This window comes from Myotis yumanensis, unplaced genomic scaffold, assembly GCF_028538775.1.
Source record: "Myotis yumanensis isolate MYYU_CA2020_CCGP unplaced genomic scaffold, mMyoYum1.0.hap1 SCAF_1, whole genome shotgun sequence".
Taxonomy (NCBI): Eukaryota; Metazoa; Chordata; class Mammalia; order Chiroptera; family Vespertilionidae; genus Myotis; species Myotis yumanensis.
In genome coordinates this window covers 29282435-29304746 of record NW_027223752.1, presented here as the reverse complement: position 1 = coordinate 29304746, position 22312 = coordinate 29282435, and the positions used below count along the sequence as shown (strand labels likewise).

General features: G+C 39.0%; 1 protein-coding gene across 8 annotated transcripts in view; it reads right to left on the bottom strand.

The window, feature by feature from the left end:
- Positions 1–22312, bottom strand: part of LOC139011144 (acylphosphatase-1) — a 42058-nt gene that overhangs the window by 15823 nt on the left and 3923 nt on the right. For 2 of the 8 annotated variants that reach the window (XR_011471584.1, XR_011471583.1), the window contains exons 1-5: positions 13395–13955; positions 8821–12145; positions 5972–6070; positions 5190–5275; positions 4309–4413 (exon numbers count right to left, since the gene is read on the bottom strand). Coding sequence is in view for 6 of the 8 variants with exons in the window: in XM_070416478.1 (XP_070272579.1) it covers positions 3167–3239; positions 4309–4413; positions 5190–5275; positions 5972–6070; positions 8821–12145; positions 13395–13481 (3775 nt within the window). In the remaining 2 variants the exon portion in view is untranslated. Of the gene's footprint in view, positions 1–3166; positions 3240–4308; positions 4414–5189; positions 5276–5971; positions 6071–8820; positions 12146–13384; positions 13956–15082; positions 15499–22312 lie in introns of those variants that run through there. The other 6 variants (XM_070416503.1, XM_070416494.1, XM_070416478.1 and 3 more) reach the window with 5 other exon arrangements.

Here is a 22312-nt window from a genome sequence, read left to right as displayed (position 1 = left end):
TAAATTGTGAGGGAGTGCCCTCGAATTTTAAAACTAGAGCCAATGTGAATTACCAAGAGCCAGTGACCCTAAAAAATCAATCCTGTACCTGACTCCGGAGGAATGTTTATAGTCTACAATAGTGTTCACAACCTTTTTCATTCCTGAATGAAGCAGAATATATTAAGGTAATTTGCTAATGCTGGAAGCTGTACTTTTAATATTCCAACACAATACAAGTTTCATATGGGCAAGGACTTCTGTCATATTTCTAGCATGTGTAACAGCAGTTAGGTACATAATAGGCACTCAATAATTGTTTACAGAATAAATGAATGAATCTTTATTCTTCAGGGTATCATAACTGAAAAACTATTTTACTGTAGGTGGAAACATTCCATTAAAAATGCCGATATATGATAATTTCACTATAATTTAAAACAATAACATATTTATTCATTACAAAAATATGGGCAGATATTAAAATATCAGTTATAGGTATAGGTTGCTTTTGGCATTCATGAGCAACAATAAACACATTTTTAAAATATATATATTTTTATTGATTTCAACAAGCAAGGGAGAGAGAGAGAGACAGAAATATCAATGATGAGAAAGTATCATTGATTGGCTGCCTCCTGCATGCCCCCTACCAGGGATAGAGCCCACAACCCAGGCATGTGCCCTTGACCGGAATTGAACCTGGGACCCTTCAGTCCACAAGCCGACGCTCTATCCACTAAGCCAAACCAGCCAGGGCAAAACACATTTTTATTTAGGAAAATATATTATCTAGCCCAGCCAGTGTAGCTCAGTGATTGAACATTGACCTATGAACCAGGAGGTAACGATTCAATTCCCCGGGTTGTGGGCTCGATCCACAGTAGGGGGCATGCAGGAGGTAGCTGATCAATGATTTTTTTTTCCTCATCATTGATGTTTCTATCTCTCTCTCCCTCTCGCTTCCTTTCTGAAATCAATAAAAATATTGAAAAAGAAAAGAGAAGAAAAAAGCCGCCTGGCATGGCTCAGTGGTTGGGTGTTGACCTGTCAACCAGGAAGTAACAATTCGATTCCTGGTCAGGGCACATGCCTGGGTTGTGGACTTGATCCCCAGTGTCGGGTGTGCAAGAGGCAGCCAATCAATGATTCTCTCTCATCATTGATGTTTCTATCACTTTCTCCCCTTCCTCTCTGAAACCAATAAAAATATATTTAAGGAAAAAGCCTTTTCTCACCCTCACCCTTTCAGTCCCTCTTTCATGTCACAGATTTTTAAAAATGTATTTATTTTTATTGATTTCAGAGAGGAAGGGAGAAGGAGAGAGAATTAGAAACATCAATGATGAGAGAAAATCATTGATCAGCTGTCTCCTGCACGCCCCCTACTGGGCATCGAGTCTGCAACCTGGGCACATGTCCTTAACTGGAATCAAACCTGGGATCCTTCAGTCCGCAGGCTGACACTCTATCCATTGAGCAAAACCAGCTAGGGCCATGTCACAGATTTTTGAGTCTCTCCTTGCAGTCTCCATCAGCATCCTCCCCTATCTCTGAAACAGTTTTCACTTGAGTTCCTGACTTCTGCTGTCATAAAATTGAACGGATAATTTTGGTCTTCATCCCACAGTGGCCACGAACCGCCTCCCAGCCTCCAGGGTCAGCACTGTGAGCCCGGCAGCAGTGGGGGTGCTGCGTGGCCTGTGCGGCAGGGAGCAAGGAGGAGGATCCTGGGGTGAGGAGGCGATGATCGCAGCCCGGGTTCCTACCCATTGGCCCGGGGTTTGCAGCAGGAGCAGCCGCTCATCCCAGTCAGCCATGCGGCACTCCCACTGTGGTAGCGCACTGACCACCAGGGGGCAGCTCCTGTGTTGAGCTGCTGCCCCCTGGTGGTCAGTGCGCATCATAGCGACTGGTCAACTGGTCATTCTGGTCGTTCCGCCATCTGGTCGCTGGGCTTTTATTATATAGGATTTCTGTAATTATCTGTTTCTCCTGCATGTATTCCCCCCCCCCCCCCCCATTGTATCCCTAGGGCCTAATACAGTTCTGGGCATACAAAAGGCACTCAATATTTATTGAATGAGTTACTAGGACTTACAAACTATTATTGTTTTATTAAAGCAGTCACCAGGAGATTGTATTTAACTTTTTACAAACCTAGTATAGTTCATTATATAAACTTTCTTTTTTAAAAAGATATGTTTATATTGATTTTTAGAGATAGGAAGGGAGAGAGAGAGAGAGAAATATTGATGAGAGAGAAACATTAATCCACTGCCTCCTATTAGGGATCAAGCCCACAACCCAGGCATGTGCTCTGACTAGGAATCAAACTGGCGACCTCTTAGTGCATGGGTCAACACTCAACCACTGAGCCACACAGATTGGGCTAAATTTTCTATTATTGTAACAGGAATATATTAAAACATTATTTAGCCTAGCCGGGTTGGCTCAGTGGATAGAGCACTGGCCTGTAGACCAAAGGGTCCCGGGTTCAATTCTGGTCAAGGGCACGTACTTAGGTTGCAGGCTCCTCCCTGGCCCAGTCCCTGGTCAGGACGTGTGCAGGAGGCAACCAATCGATGTGTTTCTCTCACATCGATATTTCTGTCTTTCCCTCTCTCTTCTACTCTCTCTAAAAATCAATGCAAAAATATCCTTGGGTGAGGATTAAAAAAACAAAAATCATTATTTAAAAGTTAAACAATACAAAATATTTTAAAAAGTAAAACATGAAATTCCCCCTTTTCCCACTCCCATTCTCACTCCCAAAGTAACTACTGTTTAATAGCTTAACATGTAGTTTATATATGTATGTCTTATATATGTATGTGTGTGTTTATAAAACTAAATGGGTTTTAAAACTAACATTCCAGGAAAAAAAAATATCATTCCACAATATTAATTTAGATTTGTTTTCCCTAATCTTTCCAAGTCACTGCAATGGAATTGTCTGTGTGTGTGTCTGTGTGTGTCTCTGTGTCTGTGTGTGTCTGTGTGTATGTGTGTCTGTTTGTGTGTGTGTGTCTGTGTGTGTGTCCGTGTGTGTGTGTGTCTGTGTGTGTGTCTGTGAGTCTGTGTGTGTCTGTCTCTGTGTGTGTGTGTGTGTCTGTGTGTATTAACCATAAGAGGAGTCTGTCAGAAGAGCAGCTGGTTAATAGTCAAGGCTAAACTCCATTCTTACCTGCCTCACCAATCTCATCAGTCTTAGTGCTCATTAAACAGGCAATAAACTTGTTATCCACTTGCTGGAGAACCTGCCATACATTGAAATAAACGGTACAACGATAAATAAAAATAGAGGCTTATTTGTATAGAAAGAGACAAAACTGTACTTAATTTAGAGTTGTTTGCATTATAACTTTCATATCTAAGACTGAGCTAGGTGCTGATGAACCTGAGGGAGTGACCAGGAAGGATAAAAGGAGTGATCAGAAGACATAAAGGGAACACAGACTGAGGCATCTAAGAGGGATATGCTACAAAAATCTTTAGCATTAGACCTGAAATGTTCCCAACAGAATGACTCTTCTTAATGGGTCATATAACCAGAGAATTATTAATATGACCAGAGACTGCTAACAAATAGAGCTGAAATAAATTTTAAAAATGTATACAAAAGCAAGGAAAAGCATTTTGGAAGAGCTAGGTCATAAAAGCAGTAAGTGAAAAAGCCACCTGTGGCTTTAGGCCTTGGTGCTCCTTTCTGTTCAGGTACTGACAAGGCTCCCCCCACAATGCCTAATCTATACCCCTACCCCAGGGCCTATTTCTGGATCAAGTGTTTGCTCTGATACCAGGTCAAACATGCCAGGTTAGGAGTTTACCTGGATTTTTCTACCTCCTAATTTGTTTCCTGAAAACAAGGAGATAGAGAGTGGTGTAGAGGGAGGGCAATCTAGCAGATGAGACAAGAGACCCCTCTTGTTAATGGAACTCCTCAACTACCATGTCATTTGTAGCCTCACACTATTGAGGGTTGTTTAAAAAGGGACATTGTTGCATATTTAAGGATAATGTCTCTGCAGTACTTGGTTGCTTTATAAATTATTGTCAAAATATAAAGTCTATATAAACCTGAAACTGAACCTGAATTCATCATTCATCCCTCCAAACTTGCTCACACTACTAAAGACATCTTTTTCTTTGTAATTAATTTTAGTCCTTTTCTTTTTCTTCTCATGATAAAGTTCCAGTAAGATTTAAAAAAAACACATGTGCTTTGACCCGGGTGGTCTACATCATTAAATTATACCCAATTTCACAAGAGTTAGTCTAACTTAGGGCTTATATACAAATAATGAGATTTCAAAGTCAACCTTTTACCTGCATGGAATGAATCATGTCTTTGGTGAAACGGTAAGGAAACAAGATGTTGTGAATTTTAACTGCTAGGCTTTCAGCCTGACCACTGCTTACATCAACAGCAACCTAGAAAGACACAACACAATATCATTTAAATTTAAATTTTGTCATGTCTGTAGAACTGTTTGACCAAAGATCTCAAAGTGCCTTAAAAACATTCATTTTTCATAGAGTCTACTAGAGGTGGGTTGAATTCAGAGAATTTACAGGAATTCAAAAGGCTCTATGACCAAAATTACTGACAAACACCAACATTTCAGAATAACAATTTACCTAGGCTCCATAATCAAGTACTTAATGACATCTTCGCTGAAGAATCAATAATTAAATGCTCATGTATTCTACACCCTCATTATAACGCACAAAGTACATTCTGTGATAACCCACTGAAAAGAGAACATACACGATGAACTGTTCCTCCAGTAAAAGAGTCACTACTTTATTTAATGATAAATAAATTATTACCATCCTAAATACTCCGCCATAGCTACAAGTCAGGGTTTTTAAGAGTGGTAAACACTTTCACTATTCCCACACTGATTACATATGTTTAATTCAAACTTAAAGCTGAGTTCCCCAAATGCTATAAATTCTGATTCCTCCTTTTTACATTAATTTCCAAATAAATTACTTGGAAACATACCCACTTTCCATTAATAATTTCAAATTAGTATAGTCAGTCATGCCCATACCCAACTTAAATAAAATTCTAAGGGGTTCAATGGGGGGAGAGGCTGGACATCTGTAATACTTTTAACAATAAAGATAAATTTTTTAAAAATGAAATGAAATAAAATTCTAATTTTAAAATAACAAGCAAAGAAAGACTGCTGCAGACCCACCTCTGGATAACGGGCAAATACTGGATTGTCCCATTCTGAGAACAAAGACTGAAGCGATTCGCTACCAACAGCATCGTCCACAGTATCTAGTGCAAAAGGGACAGGTACAGTTGGTATCAAGAGCCTCAGGGAAAAAGGTGAGTGGCATCTCATATTTGCTGTGGTGCAGCCTCATGACCAAAGATCACACACATTGCTCCAACATGCTGCAAAGGCTCAGTGTTTGCTATATCTCTAAATTGTTTTGAACTGTTACTTTCTAAACTGGAGTTGATGACTGTATCTTCTGGCATTATAGCTTTTTCTCCAACTTATTTTCAAGAGATATTTCAGAATACAAGTTCAGAAGAAACTGGTTCAAATTAGTAGCCTCACTCCCTTTGGTAAAAGAACTATATACCTTATCTATTTTTAGAAACAAAGAAAATAACAAATGTCTGTAGCTTTTTACAAAAATAAGAGTTTTGCTTATACAAAACTACCACAATATGGAGCACAACTCCAATATTTAACAATAAACAATTTCTCAGTCACAAGATACCATAGACTGCATTATCATCCAGTATTAACATCAGGTCTGGAAAAGTAATTTCTGATCTACATGCATGCACTGAATTACTTAGTTTTGCTGTGAAATAGGACCATGGGGCATTCCTGGTTCCAGCAAGGCACAGCTGACACTGATCAAGCTTAATAATACAACCCTGCTTTTTTTTCTTTTTTTTAAGTTAGGTGGTACATTATATACTAGGTATTCCAGCAATCTCTGTTATTGCCCCTACCTCTGTTATTCTGTCTCATCACCGTCCTCTCTTCCCGAGCTCTAGGAAGGAAGGGAAGAACAAGGTCGCTTCTAAAAGGATGACACCTGTACTGAGATCCTAAATGTAAAAAAGAAAAACCTATACATTTGAACTCAAAGAATAAACTATTAAAAATTAAGTTACATAGAATCTCTTTCTGCACAAACTGAATCAAGACATAAGGAGGCAGACTACTAAATACCAGATTGAGAGTCAAAGTTCCTTAATGAATTTAGTAATCTACCTTACTGCTTAGTCCCATTATCCATCTATACCAGACAGAACGTGGATCTAAAATAGATCACTGATTCTCAGTGGGGGCAGTTTTGCATGGGGACATATGGCAATATCTTAAGACAGTTTTGGCTGTCACAACTTGGGTGAGGGGTACCACTGGCATCTAGCAGGTAGAGGCTAGGAATGCTGCTAATACCCTATACAATATATCAGACAGAATGATCTGGTCCAAAATGTCACTAGTGCCACAGTTGAGAAACACTGTATTAAACATATAGTGGTACTTAATTATCATCCTTCACTACTGAGTACAATCTTCACAAATCCCCAATTTATGTCTCTTATCCCAATACATATATTTATTATAACATTTATCTCATCTAATTGTATTTAGACAGCTATCTTCTCTAATAGACTGTGAACTCCTAGAAGCAAAGTCGGTTAATCTACAATCTGGCAGGGCCTAGCACTGTGTGGATAATCAATAAATGAACGAATAAATGAATGAATGAAAATTCCTCAATTTAAACTCCAAAATCCAGTAAAATCTGGCTCCAAATCTACCTTCCTTTCTGAAGACTGATCAGATTTGTGTTTTAGAAACAATGCTGAATTTGACAGTTTTTGAACAGGGGCAAAACATTATGAAACTATTATTTCAAAAAGATAAATCTGTTGGACAAATACTGGAGAGAGATTAATTCAGAATGATAAAAATTAAAGTAGGAACTGAAATAAAGTTGCAAAGTTAAAAACATTTTAAAGAGAAATACTGCCAGGGTTTGGCGACTTGAGATAACTCCTTAAAATTACCTTTATATATCTTCTCTTCTGTACAATTAAACTTACCTCTTAACAATTCATCTTATGGTTTTATGTATGGTTCAACAATGTCCTAATATCCTGCTATATATACCTCAGCCATTTCTAGAAATGGAGGGTGCTTTGGAGCTATCTTTTAATGGAACTCGTTTCTGTATCCAAAATACTTTATTTTTCATTATGAAATTCTGGGTCAACATGACCCTCAAAAGTTCATTAAAAGACTTGCTAATCCAGAAAGTTAATAGGTTGAAGTGTTTTTTTAAAACATCTAGATGTATTTAACAGGAGCAGATGCTTATGTTGAGTATGGCAGCCAACCAAGATTTCTGCCTTTGTTTAGCAACAGCCATCTCAGTTTAATGTAACCCAGTTATTTTTTATTACCATATCAGAAGCAGTTATATTCCAGGAAGATGAGGTGCCAGTTCCTTAGATTTACCTCTAATAAACACTCAGTATAAATCAGGATATAAAACTACATAGATTGAAAAACACATGTGACTTTAAGAGCAACCTGATAGTCTCAGGAGCATACTGAAAGAAAGGGGTTTTCTCCTATTTAATACTTTGAAAGTTATTACAATGATTATTTTATTCACAAGGAAAAAAACCCCAACCCATTGAAAAATAAAGGTCTAATTTAATCTTAAATCAGAGTCGCCTGCCAGAGAGATTAATCCTAAAGATAAATTATAATTTGCGATTACATTCATGTAATTGCGTTCTTTTGCAACATTCAAGACTTTTAATTCAGATGCACACTAAATGTTTATCCTCCTAATGCAAAACCAAGCGTATCGCCAGATGGGAGTCAGCTTTACTATCTCCCAACATCTGGCTCTAAACATACTGCCAAAACGACGTCACTTTTAATGTTGACTTAGACCTGAGAACTCAGAGTCCTAGTCTAGGCTCTGATGTAGCCCTGTGGTATGATCTAAAAGCCTGATAACAGCTACTTACACAATAAACAGGTCAAGTGGATTAGCACATGCATTATAATCGAGTGCATTTGAAAAGTATATTTATGAAAGCACTTATTTAACCTAGATTTCAGAAAATTTATGGTCAAGTCCTATTTTCTAAAAAAACCCCACAAAAAAACAATAACAAAAACATATATAGTACAGTAATGAACCATAGATTTTACTTGAAAACCTAGGATGATGACAGGATCCTTCTGGCTGTTTACCTGGGAGCTGCAGAGAGCAATACTGGCATTGCAGGTGCCTTTAAATTTCTAGAGTTGAGTTTGGGAGAGAGGAGAAAGCGGACTAGAGAAGGATAGTGGACCTTCTCTACTATTAATACCATTTCATTAAAAACTGCTCTAACCAGTTTGGCTCAGTGGATAGAGCATCGGCCTATGGACTCAAGGGTCCCAGGTTCGATTCTGGTCAAGGGCATGTACCTTGGTTGCAGGCACATCCCCAGTAGGGAGTGTGCAGGAGGCAGCTGAATTGAGGTTTCTCTCTCATCGATGTTTCTAACTCTCTATCCCTCTCCCTTCCTCTCTGTAAAAAATCAATAAAATATATTCCAAAAACAAAACTGTCTCACCCTCTTATACATATACATACCCATAGACACATATATGTACACTTCCATTCTGTAAGGCTTTCTTTGTATTGCTAGATTTAAATAGTATTGGGCCTAGAGAATCTTCATATACCATAAAACATGTTTTATAATTAAAGTTTAAAATGTTCCATCTGCTGAGATAACCTTCAAAAGCATTTCATGCCATGAACATATATTATACTTACCATTCTCAAGTATGACATCCACAGCCACGGTTGTCAGGTCCTTCGTACAAGCAGCCCGAATGTCCTCAGTAGGAGCAATGAATGTGCTAAGTCCAGTTATTTTGTTAATGTAAACCATTCTTCCCAGGGCTACATCAAAATGCTGTTGCCAATCCAAAGAACATGTGTTTGACTCTTCATTTTCAGGACAAGTTGCTATAGATTCCTCGCTCTGAAAACAAGTTCCATTTGGGTTGGCTGTGGAATCGTCCTTGTGACTCATTAACATTCTACTGGGAGAGTTAGGACTTCCCGTCTGTTGTTCTGAAACTGTAAGAACATCTGAGTCTTTACTAAGTGCAGCGCTATTATAGTGAACTACCAAACTTGTTTCTGGTATCACAGAGTTCTCTGTTGTATTGTTAGAATATGCTTCACTATCTTTATTGAAGGAATTATCCGGTGTGACAGAGTCTGGCATTGGGAGGATGATACTCTCTGTGTTTTTATGCTCATTTTGAAATAACATACAAGCATCTAGGGATAACCCACTGCATAAGTCACTGGCTTTTCTACTGGAATCTGATTGTGGACGTTCAATAAAATGACTCATCTCCATTATTTGAGTCTCTCTTTCAGAACCTTTCATTTTGGATAATTTAGAAGCTAGTGACTCAGGTGATTTCTCAATATCCAAAGGTTTTCTGTTCAAATGGCATAGATCCTTTAGAGTTACAGGACTTTCTCTTGAGCCAGGCATCTGCTGTTCTAAACAGTCTTCTTCCTTGGAGAATGGAAAATTTCCCGAATAAAGGATGTGACTTATAGGTTGACAACTACTATTTGAATCATTATGTTCCATAGTAGTGATTTTACACATACCAGAGTTGTCTATGTGGTTTTTGTCTCTACATGGAATGTCAGGTTCAACTTGAGGACTGAGATTGGTAGTGATTTCAAAATTATTATTTTCCTCCACTTCTGTATTCAGAGGATTTTTAACCTTCCCATATTGTCTCTTAAACTTCTCTAAAGATCCTAGTTGTGGATTTAAGCTTAGCTTCTTAGGGGCTATGGGTCTGGATAAACCAATCAACTTATCTTTTCTCTTACTATCATTTGAAACATGCCTACACCAAGAGAAAGAAGATGTGTCCAGTAATAAGCCACCTGTGTGTGATTTTTTACTACCATCCTGCAAAATAGCAAAATTTTTGTAAGTTGGAATAGGTTTGTTCTCTAGCCTAGAACTTATATTTGTTCTGCACAATTTTTTGTTAGACAATTGAGCAAATTCTGTACTTAAAGTGCTGGTTAAATCTTTGATGTTTGGAGTCTCAACTGAATGGCATGTTCTATTTCCAAGTGTTTCTTTGGCACTCACAGGACCAGGTCGAACACAATTTTTAAATAAATGTTCTGTTTCAGTTTGCTCATTTTGTACCACATGAGTTATAAAGCCAGTGGAACACAGTTTAATTTGTCCATAACTAAAAACATTTCTTCCACAATTACTAGGTTCTTTTTTTCTTTTCTCTTCCTCCCCCTGAGCACCATGTACTCTCAGTAATGTTGTCTCAGAAGGCAGAGGTTGGCATCCCATTTCAGTAGCACCTTTAAATGTCTCTAGTTGAATCTGAATTCTGTTCTTTTTCAGGATGTCAGCAGCCATGTCATTAACAGTAGTACTTGCTTTCTGTATTTCTAGATCTCCACTCTCCTCAAAGTGATCTAATGTCTGAAAAGGGCTTGCAGGCATTTCTGAATTGGTTCCACATGGATTTTCTAAAGAGTTAAGTTCCAAGCAATATTTTTTATGTTTCTCATTTTCTCCTGATTCTGACACTTCAGGTCTCTCTTGTTCTAAGACCCTTGATTCTGAACAAGAGCTATCTTTGTTTTGTAAAGTTGACTCTGTCATTTTACTATGACCTGGACCATCAGATTCATAAGTATACAAAAATGAATCATTTGTCTGTTTTCTGATCGCTTCTGAATTCCTAGAATTCTGTGTGTTTATGTTTTCTGTAGCTTTTCTTTTCACAGCTTTTGATTGCAAATTAAACATTTCACAGGAATCCAAAATATTATTACATGCTTCTTGGAAACTGACTCTGTCACACTTCTCATCAGAAGACATATGCTTCTGAAAAGTAGCACTAAATAAACTAAAATCATTATCTTCACTTAATTCCTTAATGTCTTCACCTGACAATTCCACAAATAATTTTTCTTTCTTTAAAAACATCTTCATTCCTTCTTGAATGCAAACCAAAACAGTATCCCAGTTCTGAAACTCAATCAGAGTTTTTGCTGGCTCCATGCACACATCATATTCACAGAACTGGCACTGTATATTGATTACATATATCCCATGGAGTTCTGGGTGAGACCGATGCCGAGGACTTGAATTCATTTGCCTACTGGCAGAGCCATTTTTTGGCTTGCATATAATACTTTCTTTCCTTAATAAAAAGTCAATGAGTTTATGCAACTTTGTTCTTAAAACTAGCCTTTTGTTCACAAATAAAAACTGCATATTCTTATTGTAATGGGCTTCAGAGCTGATATAGCCACTAAGTTCAAACTCCTTATATTTAAAATTTATTTCTCTTAACTTTTGGGACTTACTTAGTCCATAAATTTGACAAAATCGGGAACATATGTCTTTGGTTTTAGGGAGTTGAAGAACCATGGAACCAGAAACATCATTTCTCAAAGAGAAAGAAATGGAAGGGTGCATGAGTGAGAGAGCTTCGATCCTCTGCCTAACCTTCCCAAACTCCAGTCTCGGATCCATGCATCTCCTCCTTACAGGTAACTGATAAAATAGGTTATATACTGTTACTGTTGTCCCAGCACTTGGTCTAGTCAAGTCAGCTTCAAAGGCATTCAGGGCTTTTCCATTCTGAAACAGTTTCACAAAAGTTTTCATTGTCCCATTTTTCTTGGATGAAATTTCCATAGCACTGGCCATGTCAGCTATACTGGCCAAGGCCTCCCCTCGGAAACCATAAAACCTTGGGTTCTCCAAGTCCTGTAAGGAGTTGCATTTACTAGTGAAATAACGATTTCCCACCTTGTCTACATCATCGCTCCCTATCCCAAATCCATTGTCTATCACTTGGATTTGGAAGATTTCCATATTCACCCTCACAGCCACACATTTTGCTTCGGCATCAATACTGTTGAGGGCAAGCTCCTCCACACATTGGCCTAAGGAGCATATGGCCAAACCAGAACGCAATTTGGCTTGTACTTCAGCTGACAAGCACTTGATCATGGCAGGTAGAAAACTGGTGAGAATGCCAGGCAACGGTATCCTTTTGTGACTGTAAATAATGGCCTTTGGGAGAAAAATAAAACAAAAACACACACATATGAAAGCTTCGGGGTTACACAGCATTACCCATTTTTCTGAGGCATTATAAAAAATACCCTTGACGTAAATGAAATTTCTATTAAAACCACACTGTAAAACAAAACAAAACAAATGACAGCTCTGATCTCTAGGCAGATCACACAGCTCAGGTTTGATGCAATGGACTTAACATCCAAAGCAGCTCTGATAATTTCATAATTTTCACTGACCCCATCTAAATCCCACATGCCCTGAAGTGAAATCATAATCACATTTGAAGTTGACCCATGAAGATAGTGTTCAAAATTCTAATCACTTTACCAAAAACAGATGCCCAAATTCCACTAACATTAGCTAGAAATTATTCACACACAAAACTCCAAGCTAGTTTCATAACATTTATACATTACACAATAACCATGACTTTTAGAAAAACTCATAATAAAGTACTAAGACACTGTAATAAGAAGGTGAAGGAACAGGATGAAATAAAGACAAATTATTGTATGAAGGAGAAATGGGCATTAAGAGATTATTAATTATTATTATTATTATTATTATTATAGTTAAGTGGAGGTAACCTCAAGGGAAAGAGACTGGGAATGGGAAAGGTTAAGGCAGTAAAATTCCTTTTCATTATAAGCCTTTCAGAATTATTTTAGTTTACTTTGATAAAAAGTTTTCAGACGTTTATTAATATCCTTTTGTGTTAATACTCTTTTGGTCTTTACAATGGCTACAAACTACCTCGGCAATAACAATGATGTAGGGAGCTGTCTGACCTGGATTTTTAAAATTTCTCCCAGTAAAAAAAGAAAAATTTAAGATTATGGTGCAATTAAAGGTCCTAGCGCTTCTTCAAAGGTAAGAGAGCAGCGTAGTCTAGACCTCTCTCAGGCGGTGGGCTGGATTTTCAAACCCGGGAAAATCGGAGCTATAAATGCAGATCTGATTATTTCTACGGCAACGCAAAGCTCTGAGGGGCGGGGCCGCGGCCCTAGGCCCCTCCCCCAGGCTCAGCCTCCGCCCCGCCCCTCCCCTGACGCCCAACCCTAAACCAGGCCCGCCCCGACGTGCGCGCCCGCGGCGAAGGGAGACCGGGGCCTCCAGGCGCCCCTGCGCAGCCGCCTCCGGAAAGCTGGCCCGGAGCGGGCGTCACGACCCTTCTGGTGTTAGACGAGCTCCTGGAATCATACTTTCGTCGCGCGCTTTCCCCCAAGTCACCTCCAGTCACCTTTACCACCTCGAGATACCAACCGCCCTGGACGCCGGCTGTGCCTCCTCGGCTCGCGAGGCTCGTGCACGCGCGAGCCGGGAGCATGCGCTTCGGAGATTCGCCGAAGTCCCTGTCCTCAGAGACACAGTGCGCACGCGCACGCAACGAGTCCCCAGGCCTTTTCACACTGGAATTCCTGAATTCCCAATCCTTATCCCCTTTTAGCGTGGCATGAAAAACTGCTTCTAGTAATTTTTACTTTTGTCCTTTGTTTCCTCTTTCCCGTTTCTCCTTTGTACGCACTACCATTTAATTCAATATATTATTTGCTCATTGTCTTCTCTCGCTAGAATGAAAGCCATATGAAGGTAAGGATTTTGTCTATTTTATTGCTGTATCCCCATGGCCTACAACAGTGCCTGACTTATGTTAGGCACTCAATGAAAATAAATTCACAGCCTTCCATCTTATCAGATTAAAGCCTTTAAGAGCTGGGAAGACTGAGAAACTAAATTCTCAATTTATTGGGGGGGGGACACCTAGAATCCATTGACTTTTTTGGGTGTTTTCCTATTACACCACAACTTCTTTTCTAACAGAATAGAGTGGAACTCTAAGAACATGGTGAAAATTGGTGTTATGGGAATAATTAACCTGTTTTTACTTTCTATTGAAACCTTATATTTTTAAAAAATATGTTTTTATTGGTTTTTTAGAGAGAGAAAGGGAGAGGGAGAGAAACATCGATGATGAGAATCACCGATAGGCTGCCTCCTGTAAGCCCCCTATTGGGGATCAAGCCCACAACCAAGCATGTGCCCTGACAGGGAATCAAACCGGTGACCTCATGGGTTGATGCTCAACCACTGAGCCACTCTGGCTGGGTGAAACCTTATATTTTTAAAATTTGGAATTTGTGACAAATTTGTCAAACCCAATAAGCATTCCACGTGTACCTGCTTAATGGTTGACCAAACCAAGCAGGAGATTTCTAGGGCTAATGAAGCAAAATCCTGAGTATTGCTTGTAGCAGTTTGTCATAATAAACCACCACAGACTGGGTGGCTTAAACTAGATATTTATTTTGTCACAGTTCTGGAGGCTAGAAGTCTGTGATTGAGCTGTGAGACATGGTTGATTTCTTCTGTGGACTCTATCCTTGTCTTGTAGATGGCTGGTTTCTCCCTGTCTTCACGTGTCCTTTCCTCTGTGCTGTACATGTCTGTGTCCAAATTTCCTCTTCTTATAAGGACATACTAGATTAGGGCCCACTCTCATGACTTCATTTAACTTCATTCAAAGTTACCTCTCAAAAGACCCTGTCTCCAAATACAGTCACATTCTGAGGTACTAGCTGTTAAGACTTCAGCATATGAATTGGGAGGAGGCACATAATTTAGCCCATACCAACTGCTTTTTGTGAATTCCTTACCCAGAGAAAAGGAATGACAGAAATTCAAGAAAATTAAAAGTAATTATTCCAAAACATCATTTGAGCAGCTAACAAGTTGAACTTGTGGAATTTGTTCTTATTAGGTGTGCAACTTCCTGAAGAAAACTTCATGGAAACCATTCAAAGAAATGATTCAAAATAACTGCTAACTTTTTCTTTCAGACCTCTTTAAATTACCTCAAAATTATCTTCCCACAGATGTTTACTGAGTAAATATCTCTTATTTTGCCCATAATGAATTTCGCCCTACAGATGGTTCTGATGTGTTTTTATTAGAATTGTGTACAGTTGTAATCATTCCTTCCATCATACATATTATATACAATAACATTCAGGTATCTAAAAATAAAATAACTTACTGACAAATTCTAATATTACTCAGAATAATTCTATCTCTATTAACAAGAAAAGCAAAACCTCTGAGTTTCTCTCGGAAAATTTGAATTCAGGGCATTATTTTACAATTTGGAAATCTGAGTAATCCAACTTTAAGATGACTTTCTCATTGTTGAAGTTTGCTCTGTCGATGTGCGATTTGGGACTTCCTTTTGTCTCAAGCCATTCCTGCATATGACGCACTTTGGAGATGGGACCTTGCAATTGTCCTTGCACTGTGCCCTGGTCTGTGTTCTGGACCCAGCCTACCAATCCCAGCCTTTTACTCTCAGCCTAAGGGGAAGAAAAAAATAAGAAAGAGAAATCCAGTGAGATTAAACAAAACAAAGTGAGACTACAATCTTTGCCAGAATCTTGGTCTAAAATCAAGCCACTGAAACTAATTTGATATTGTCCAGAACAGTCAAAACAGAACAAGAAGAATCTCATTGCTGATTTTAATATGAAATGTTGGCCACTTCACTTCATTTCCTTCCTCTACCCTATAAAACCAAGCCAGAATTTTTCACTATGTAATACTAATGACTCAAGATAAAATCAGATGCTTTCAAAATGATTCCCTAAGGCTAATTATTGTTAGGATGCTGGGCTGTATGTATCTTATACATTTTCCCTTCTCCTAATCAAGAATCTCTTGGGTATATTAAGTAGAAAAAGCATCAAGTTATCTGATCCTTCTCTTTGTCTTTAATCAGGACCACACCTAAACAAATCCAGATGAGTAAGTGTCTTTTATATCTTTAAAATCATTAGAGAGTATTTCACAATTTCCTGGGCAACTCATCCCATTGTTTCCCCTGTAAAGAAACTGTCTAACAAACTGTCTTTATGTCACATCCAAAGCCCATTTTCTATCATCCTCCTAGAGAAGGAAGGGCAACTGGTAATCAGCCTCTGAAAACCAAAGTTTCATGAGATTACATAACTGTTCGGTTTTGCACTTTACTTTCTTTTCTTCTAAATTGAATAAGCTTATGAAGACCATCTAATCATTGTAGTTGCTCTTTTCTTATCCTTTCTAGTGTTTTTCCTTTAAGTCATTAAACTGTGGAATTGCCTAATATTTAGAAAGGTATACCAGTGCTTAGAGGTAATTTTATTTTTGTAAAATTTCCAAGTAAGGATATTATAAAAGTTATTGTTAAAGTAATACATCTAAATAGAAGGGATTGGGTTACAAAAGAAAATGGAATTAACATGATTTTATGCCAGAATAGTGACCTAGTAAATGTGGGAAATTGCTGGAGTTGGCCAAAGAAAATGTTATGCACAGCAAAACCATGTTTGATGAGGAACTGAAATAGCCAATAAATCATATGTTCAAAGTAAAGATATAATGCATAATGAACAAAATAGATTGCAGTCAAATAAATAGCAATTTAAGGGATACAGAAGAAATTAAGGAATGAAGAAAAATAGGATACCCATAGCATGCTTTAAGTGCAGAAGATGGTGATATAAAAACATGTGGAGCCCAGCCAGCATGACTCAGTGGTTGAGTATTGACCTATGAACTAGGAGCTCACACTTCAGTTCCTGGTCAGGGCACATGCCCAGGTTGCAGGCTTGATCCCCAATGTAGGGAATGCTGGAGGCAGCCAGTCAATGATTCTCTCTCATCATTGATGTTTCTATCTCTCTCCCTCTCCCTTCATCTATGAAATCAATAAAAATATATTTTAAAAAACCAAATATGTGGAAAATGGATTTTGAGGAAGACTCCACATCCAACTGACTTTATACTAGTAAAGGTTAGGCCAGCATATAAAAATCAATACACCATATTAATAAATAAAACACCATATCCTCCTATATAATAAGAGCCTAATATGCTAAGTGTCCGGTTGACTGATGGGCCGTTCAACCAATCAAAGCGTAATATGCTAATGATATACTAAGGCCGCTCAACTGCTTGCTATGATATGCACTGACCACCAGGGGGCAGACACTCAGACCAGTTTAGCTTGCTACTGGGGTTCGGCCCATCGGGACTGGGTGAGGTGGGCTGGACACGCCCTGGAGCCCTCCCATGGTCCCTCCCTGGCCCCAATCATGCACCATTGAGGTCCCTCAGCCTGGCCTGCACCCTCTCACAAGCCAGGACCCCTCGGGGGATGTTGGAGAGCTGGCTTTGGCCTGATCCTGCAGGCCAGGCCGAGGGACCCCAGTGGTGCACGAATTCATGCACCGGGCCTATAATTAATAAATAAAACAGAAACCAGATGATCATTCATCTTCAATAGATGAAGAAAAAGCATTGATAAAATCTAACATTTTTTGAGATAAAAACACTCAACAAACTAGGAACAGAAGGGAATTCCTTAACCTGATTAAAGGCATCTGTGAAAAACCCACAGCTAATAGACCTAATGGTTAAAGACTGAAAGCTTTTGCCCAATGATCAGGAACAAGACAAGAATGTCTGCTCTTGCCACTTCTATTCAACATTAAACTGGAGGTTCTAGCCAGGGCAGTGGAAAAGAAAGAATGCATTAATAGTGGGAAGAAAGGAGTAAAATTACCTCCACTCACAGATGACATTCCTTGTATGCAGAAAATCCTAAGGAATGTACACATGCGCGCTTGTGCGCGGGTGCGCGCGCGCGCACACACACACACACACACACTAGAACTAATCAAGTTTATAAGGTGGCAGGATACAAGATCACTATACAAAAATCAACTCTATTTCTATATACTGGCAATAATGAAAATGAAATTAAGGAAACAATTCCATTTATAATAACATCAAAATAAAAAAATTATAAATAAATTTAATGAGAGAACTGGAATAGTACAAAACATTGTTGAAAGAAATTAAGGAAGGTCTAAATAAATGGATAGACATTCTATGTTTATAGACTGGAAGACAATATTATTAAGATGACAATACTCCCAAAATTGATCTACAAATGCTATGCCATATTTATCAAAATCCCAGCTGCCTTCATAGCAGAAATCGACAAATTGATTCTAAAATTCTCATGGAAACATAAGGGACCCAGAATAGCTAAATATAATATTTATAAAGAATAAAGTTGCCGAAACCGGTTTGGCTCAGTGGATAGAGCATCGGCCTGCAGACTGGACGGTCCCGGGTTCGATTCCGGTCAAGGGCATGTACCTGGGTTGCGGGCACATCGCCAGTGGGAGATGTGTGGGAGGCAGCTGATCGATGCTTCTAACTCTCTATCTCTCTCCCTTCCTCTCTGTAAAAAATCAATAAAAAAAAAAAAAGAATAAAGTTGAAGGACTCAAATATCCTGATTTCAAAATTTACTACAAAGCTACAGTAATCAGTAGATAGTACAGTACTGGCATAAGGATAGACATATAGATCAATGGAATATAACTGGAGTCCAGAAATAAGCCCTTACATTTATGGTCAATTGATTTTTGACAATGGTAACATGACAATTCAGTGGGAGAAATTTTAGTCTTTTTGACAAAAGGTGCTGGGACAACTGATAGTCACGTGTAAAAGCAGATAGCTGGACTCCTTACCTCAACGCACATAAAAAATTAACTGAAGCCTGACCGGTTTGGCTCAGTGGATAGAGTGTCGGCCTGCGAACTGAAAGGTCCCAGGTTTGATTCCGGTCAAGGGCATGTACCTTGGTTGCGGGCACATCCCCAGTAGGGTGTGTGCAGGAGGCAGCTGATTGATGTTTCTCTCTCATCAATGTTTCTAACTCAACTCTCTATCCCTCTCCCTTCCTCTCTGTAAAATTTCAATAAAATATATTTTTTTTAAAAAATTAACTGAAACTAGCCTGTCCCACGTGGCTCAGTGGTTGAGCGTGGACCTATGAACCAGGAGGTCATGGTTCAATTCCTGGTCTAGCCTGGACTTAGAGCTCGATCCCCAAGTGGGCGTGCAGGAGGCAGCCGATCAATGTTTCTCTCTCATCGTTGATGTTTCTCTGTCTCTATCCCTCTCCCTTCCTCTCTAAAATTAATAAAAATATATTTTAAAAAATAACTGAAACTGGATCAAAGACTTAAAGGTAAGAGATTAAACTATAAAACTCTTAGAAGAAACTTTTAGAAGAAAACATAAGCATGAACCTTCTTTCATTACCTTAGATTAGGCAAAGAATTATATTCCAACTTAGATATAAAACTAAAGTCACAAGCAACAAAAGAAAAATAAATTAGACTTCATCAATAATAAAAATATTTGTGCTTCAAAGTTTTCATCAAGAAAGTGGAAAGAAAACCTCAGGAGAAATATTTGCAAATAATGTAAGAGACTAATATCCAGAATATACAAAAATTTTTACAAATCAACAATAAGACAAATAACTCAGTTAAAAATGGGCAAAGGGCCCTGGCTCAGTTGGTTGGAGGGTCATCCTGTACACCAAAAAGTTGCGGGTTCGATCCCAAGTTGAGGTTTATATAAGAGGTAACTGATAGATGTTTCTTTCTCTTTTTCTCTTTCCCTCTCTCTCTCTCTCTCTCTCTCTCTCTCTCTCTCTCTCTCTCTCCCTCCCTCCCTCCTTCCCCTCCCTCCCTTCCTTCTTTCCTTCCTTCCTTCCTTCCTCTCTTCCTTCTACCCTCTCTAAAAATCAATGGAAAAAATACCTTTGGGTGAGGATTAACAAAAAACAAACAAAAAAGTGTATTATGTAGTTTCTATATATTTGGAGATTTTTCCAGTTATTTTTCTGTTACTGATTTGTAGTGTAATTCCATTGTGGTCAGAGAACATGCTTTGTATGACTTCAATCCTTTTAAAGTCATTGGTATCTCAAAACAAAACAAAACAAAACAAAAAAACCACAATGAGATACCACTTCACACACACTAGGATGGCTCTAATAAAAAAGACAGACAGTATGTTGGCAAAGATTTGGAGAAACTGAAATTCTCATTGATCGTGAGAATGCAAAATGTAAAATGATACAGCTGCTTTGGAAAATAGTTTTGCTCTTCCTCACAAAATTATATATGGAGTTACTATGTGACCCAGCAAGCTACTCCTTAGCATATATACCCAAGGGAATTGAAAACAATGTTTGCATAAAAGTGCATAAATGTTCACAGCATCATTATTCATAACTAGAGGCCCAGTGCACAAAAATTTGTGCACTGGGGGGCGGGGGGGGTCCCTCAGCCCAGCCTGCGCCCATTCACAGTCCAGGACCCCTTGGGGGATGTCCACCTGTCGACTTAGGCCCACTCCCCGGGGAATCAGGCCTAAGCTTGCAGTCATCCTTCTGGCAGCCAGGGAGCCCTTGGGGATGTCCAACTAAAGGCTTAGGCCCCCAAGGGATCAGGTCTAAACTGTTAGTTGGACATTCTTAGTGCTGCCACAGAGGTGGGAGAGGCTCCTGGCACCACCACTGCGCTGGCCAGCCATGAGCCAGCTTCTGGCTGAGTGACACTCCCCATATGGAAGTGCACTTACCAGCAGGGGGCAGCTCCTGCATTGAGCATCTGCCCCCTGGTGGCCAGTGTGCATCATAGCAACCGGTCATTCTGCTGTTCAGTCAATGTGCATATTAGCCTTTTATTATTATTACATAGGATGTCCCTATTCCCCCCCTTTTGCCCCCTCTACCCAGCTCTTGCCCCCACTTCTCTCTGGCCATCACCATACTGTTGTCTGTGTCTATGGATTGTGCATATATTTTCTTTGGCTAATCCCTTCTTTAAATTCACTTCTTTAAATTTGTATTTTCAGATAAGTGCTTATAACTGCACTATTATATATTTTCTATTATATCATTTAGAATTAAGATATTTTTTAATTGAACCCTTGTAAATTTTAGCACAATTTAATAAATTATGCTAGAAGCAATTAGGAGATTTTTCATATAATGCAGATACATTTCAATTAATATTTTATTAATTTTTAAATTTTTTAATATTTTAATTTGAAATAATCTCATACATCTAAAAAACTATAAAATATTACAGCATATTATATGTACCCTTCACCCAATTTCTTAGGTGTTAATAATTTAAATATAACCATTATACAACTAACAGAATTTGAAATATATTTTTCTTATAATCTCTTTAATGTTACTTAATCCATTTACTTTGTTTTTGTTAATCTTCACCCAAAGATATTTTTCCATTAAATTTTAGAGAGAGTGAAGGGAAAGGGAGAGACACATTGATTGGTTGCCTCCTGCACATGCTTTGATAGGGACTGGGGCTCAAGCCAGCAACTGAGGTACATGCCCTTGACTGGAATCAAACCTGGGACCCTTCAGTCCACAAGCTAATGCTCTATCCACTGAGCAAAACAGCTTAGTTCATTTACTTTTAATCTATATGTGTCTTTATATTTAAAGTGGGTTTTGTTTTTGACTCACCCTCATAATCTGTCCTTTAATTGGTGCATTTATGCCACTGACTTTCAGAGTGCTTACTGATAGAGTTACTACCATATCAGACGGCTTCTGGGTCTTCTGGGTCTTGCCCTGCCTTGCCTTTTTTTCTTCTTTTTTTCTAAGACATTTCAATTTATTTAAAATAAGCCAATATACAGGATATAAAGGGTATGATATTTACAACAGTGCAGTAAATAGGTTGGTTTCCCGGTAGGATCAGTAGTCTTTCAGTGAGTATAAACCCCCCTTTCCCTTGATGCTCAACCTAGCTGGCAGACAAACAGCAACAGTGGGGTGGGATGGGACTGCAGGATAGAAAGTCTCCCTGAAGGGATTAAAAATCACGTAGATGCTAAAATGTCCACGAAGGGGTCTTGGGGGTGAGGGGTGCCTCTGCCTCATTCCTTTGAGGGCTTGGCAGCAGGAATGCTGAGGGATTTGCCTCAAACTAACACACGGCCCACCCTGAGCCTGTAAATCTTTCACCCATGGGATATTCCCTTCCCGAGAGAATCAGCCCTAATCTCTCAGCCAGTGCCTGGAGGAGCCGCCCAGGCCATGGGCACAGCCAGGACTGTGGACATTTCATGGCATTTCCACTCCCACTCCAGCTGCCTCACAACTCTGCACTATTCCCCTTGCCCACCTCCCCCCTCACTCCATCAGGACACTGTGCACAGGAGGGTATACTGGTTTTCCCATGCCCATTGGGAACTGGCTGTTTCTGTTTTCTGGAGTAA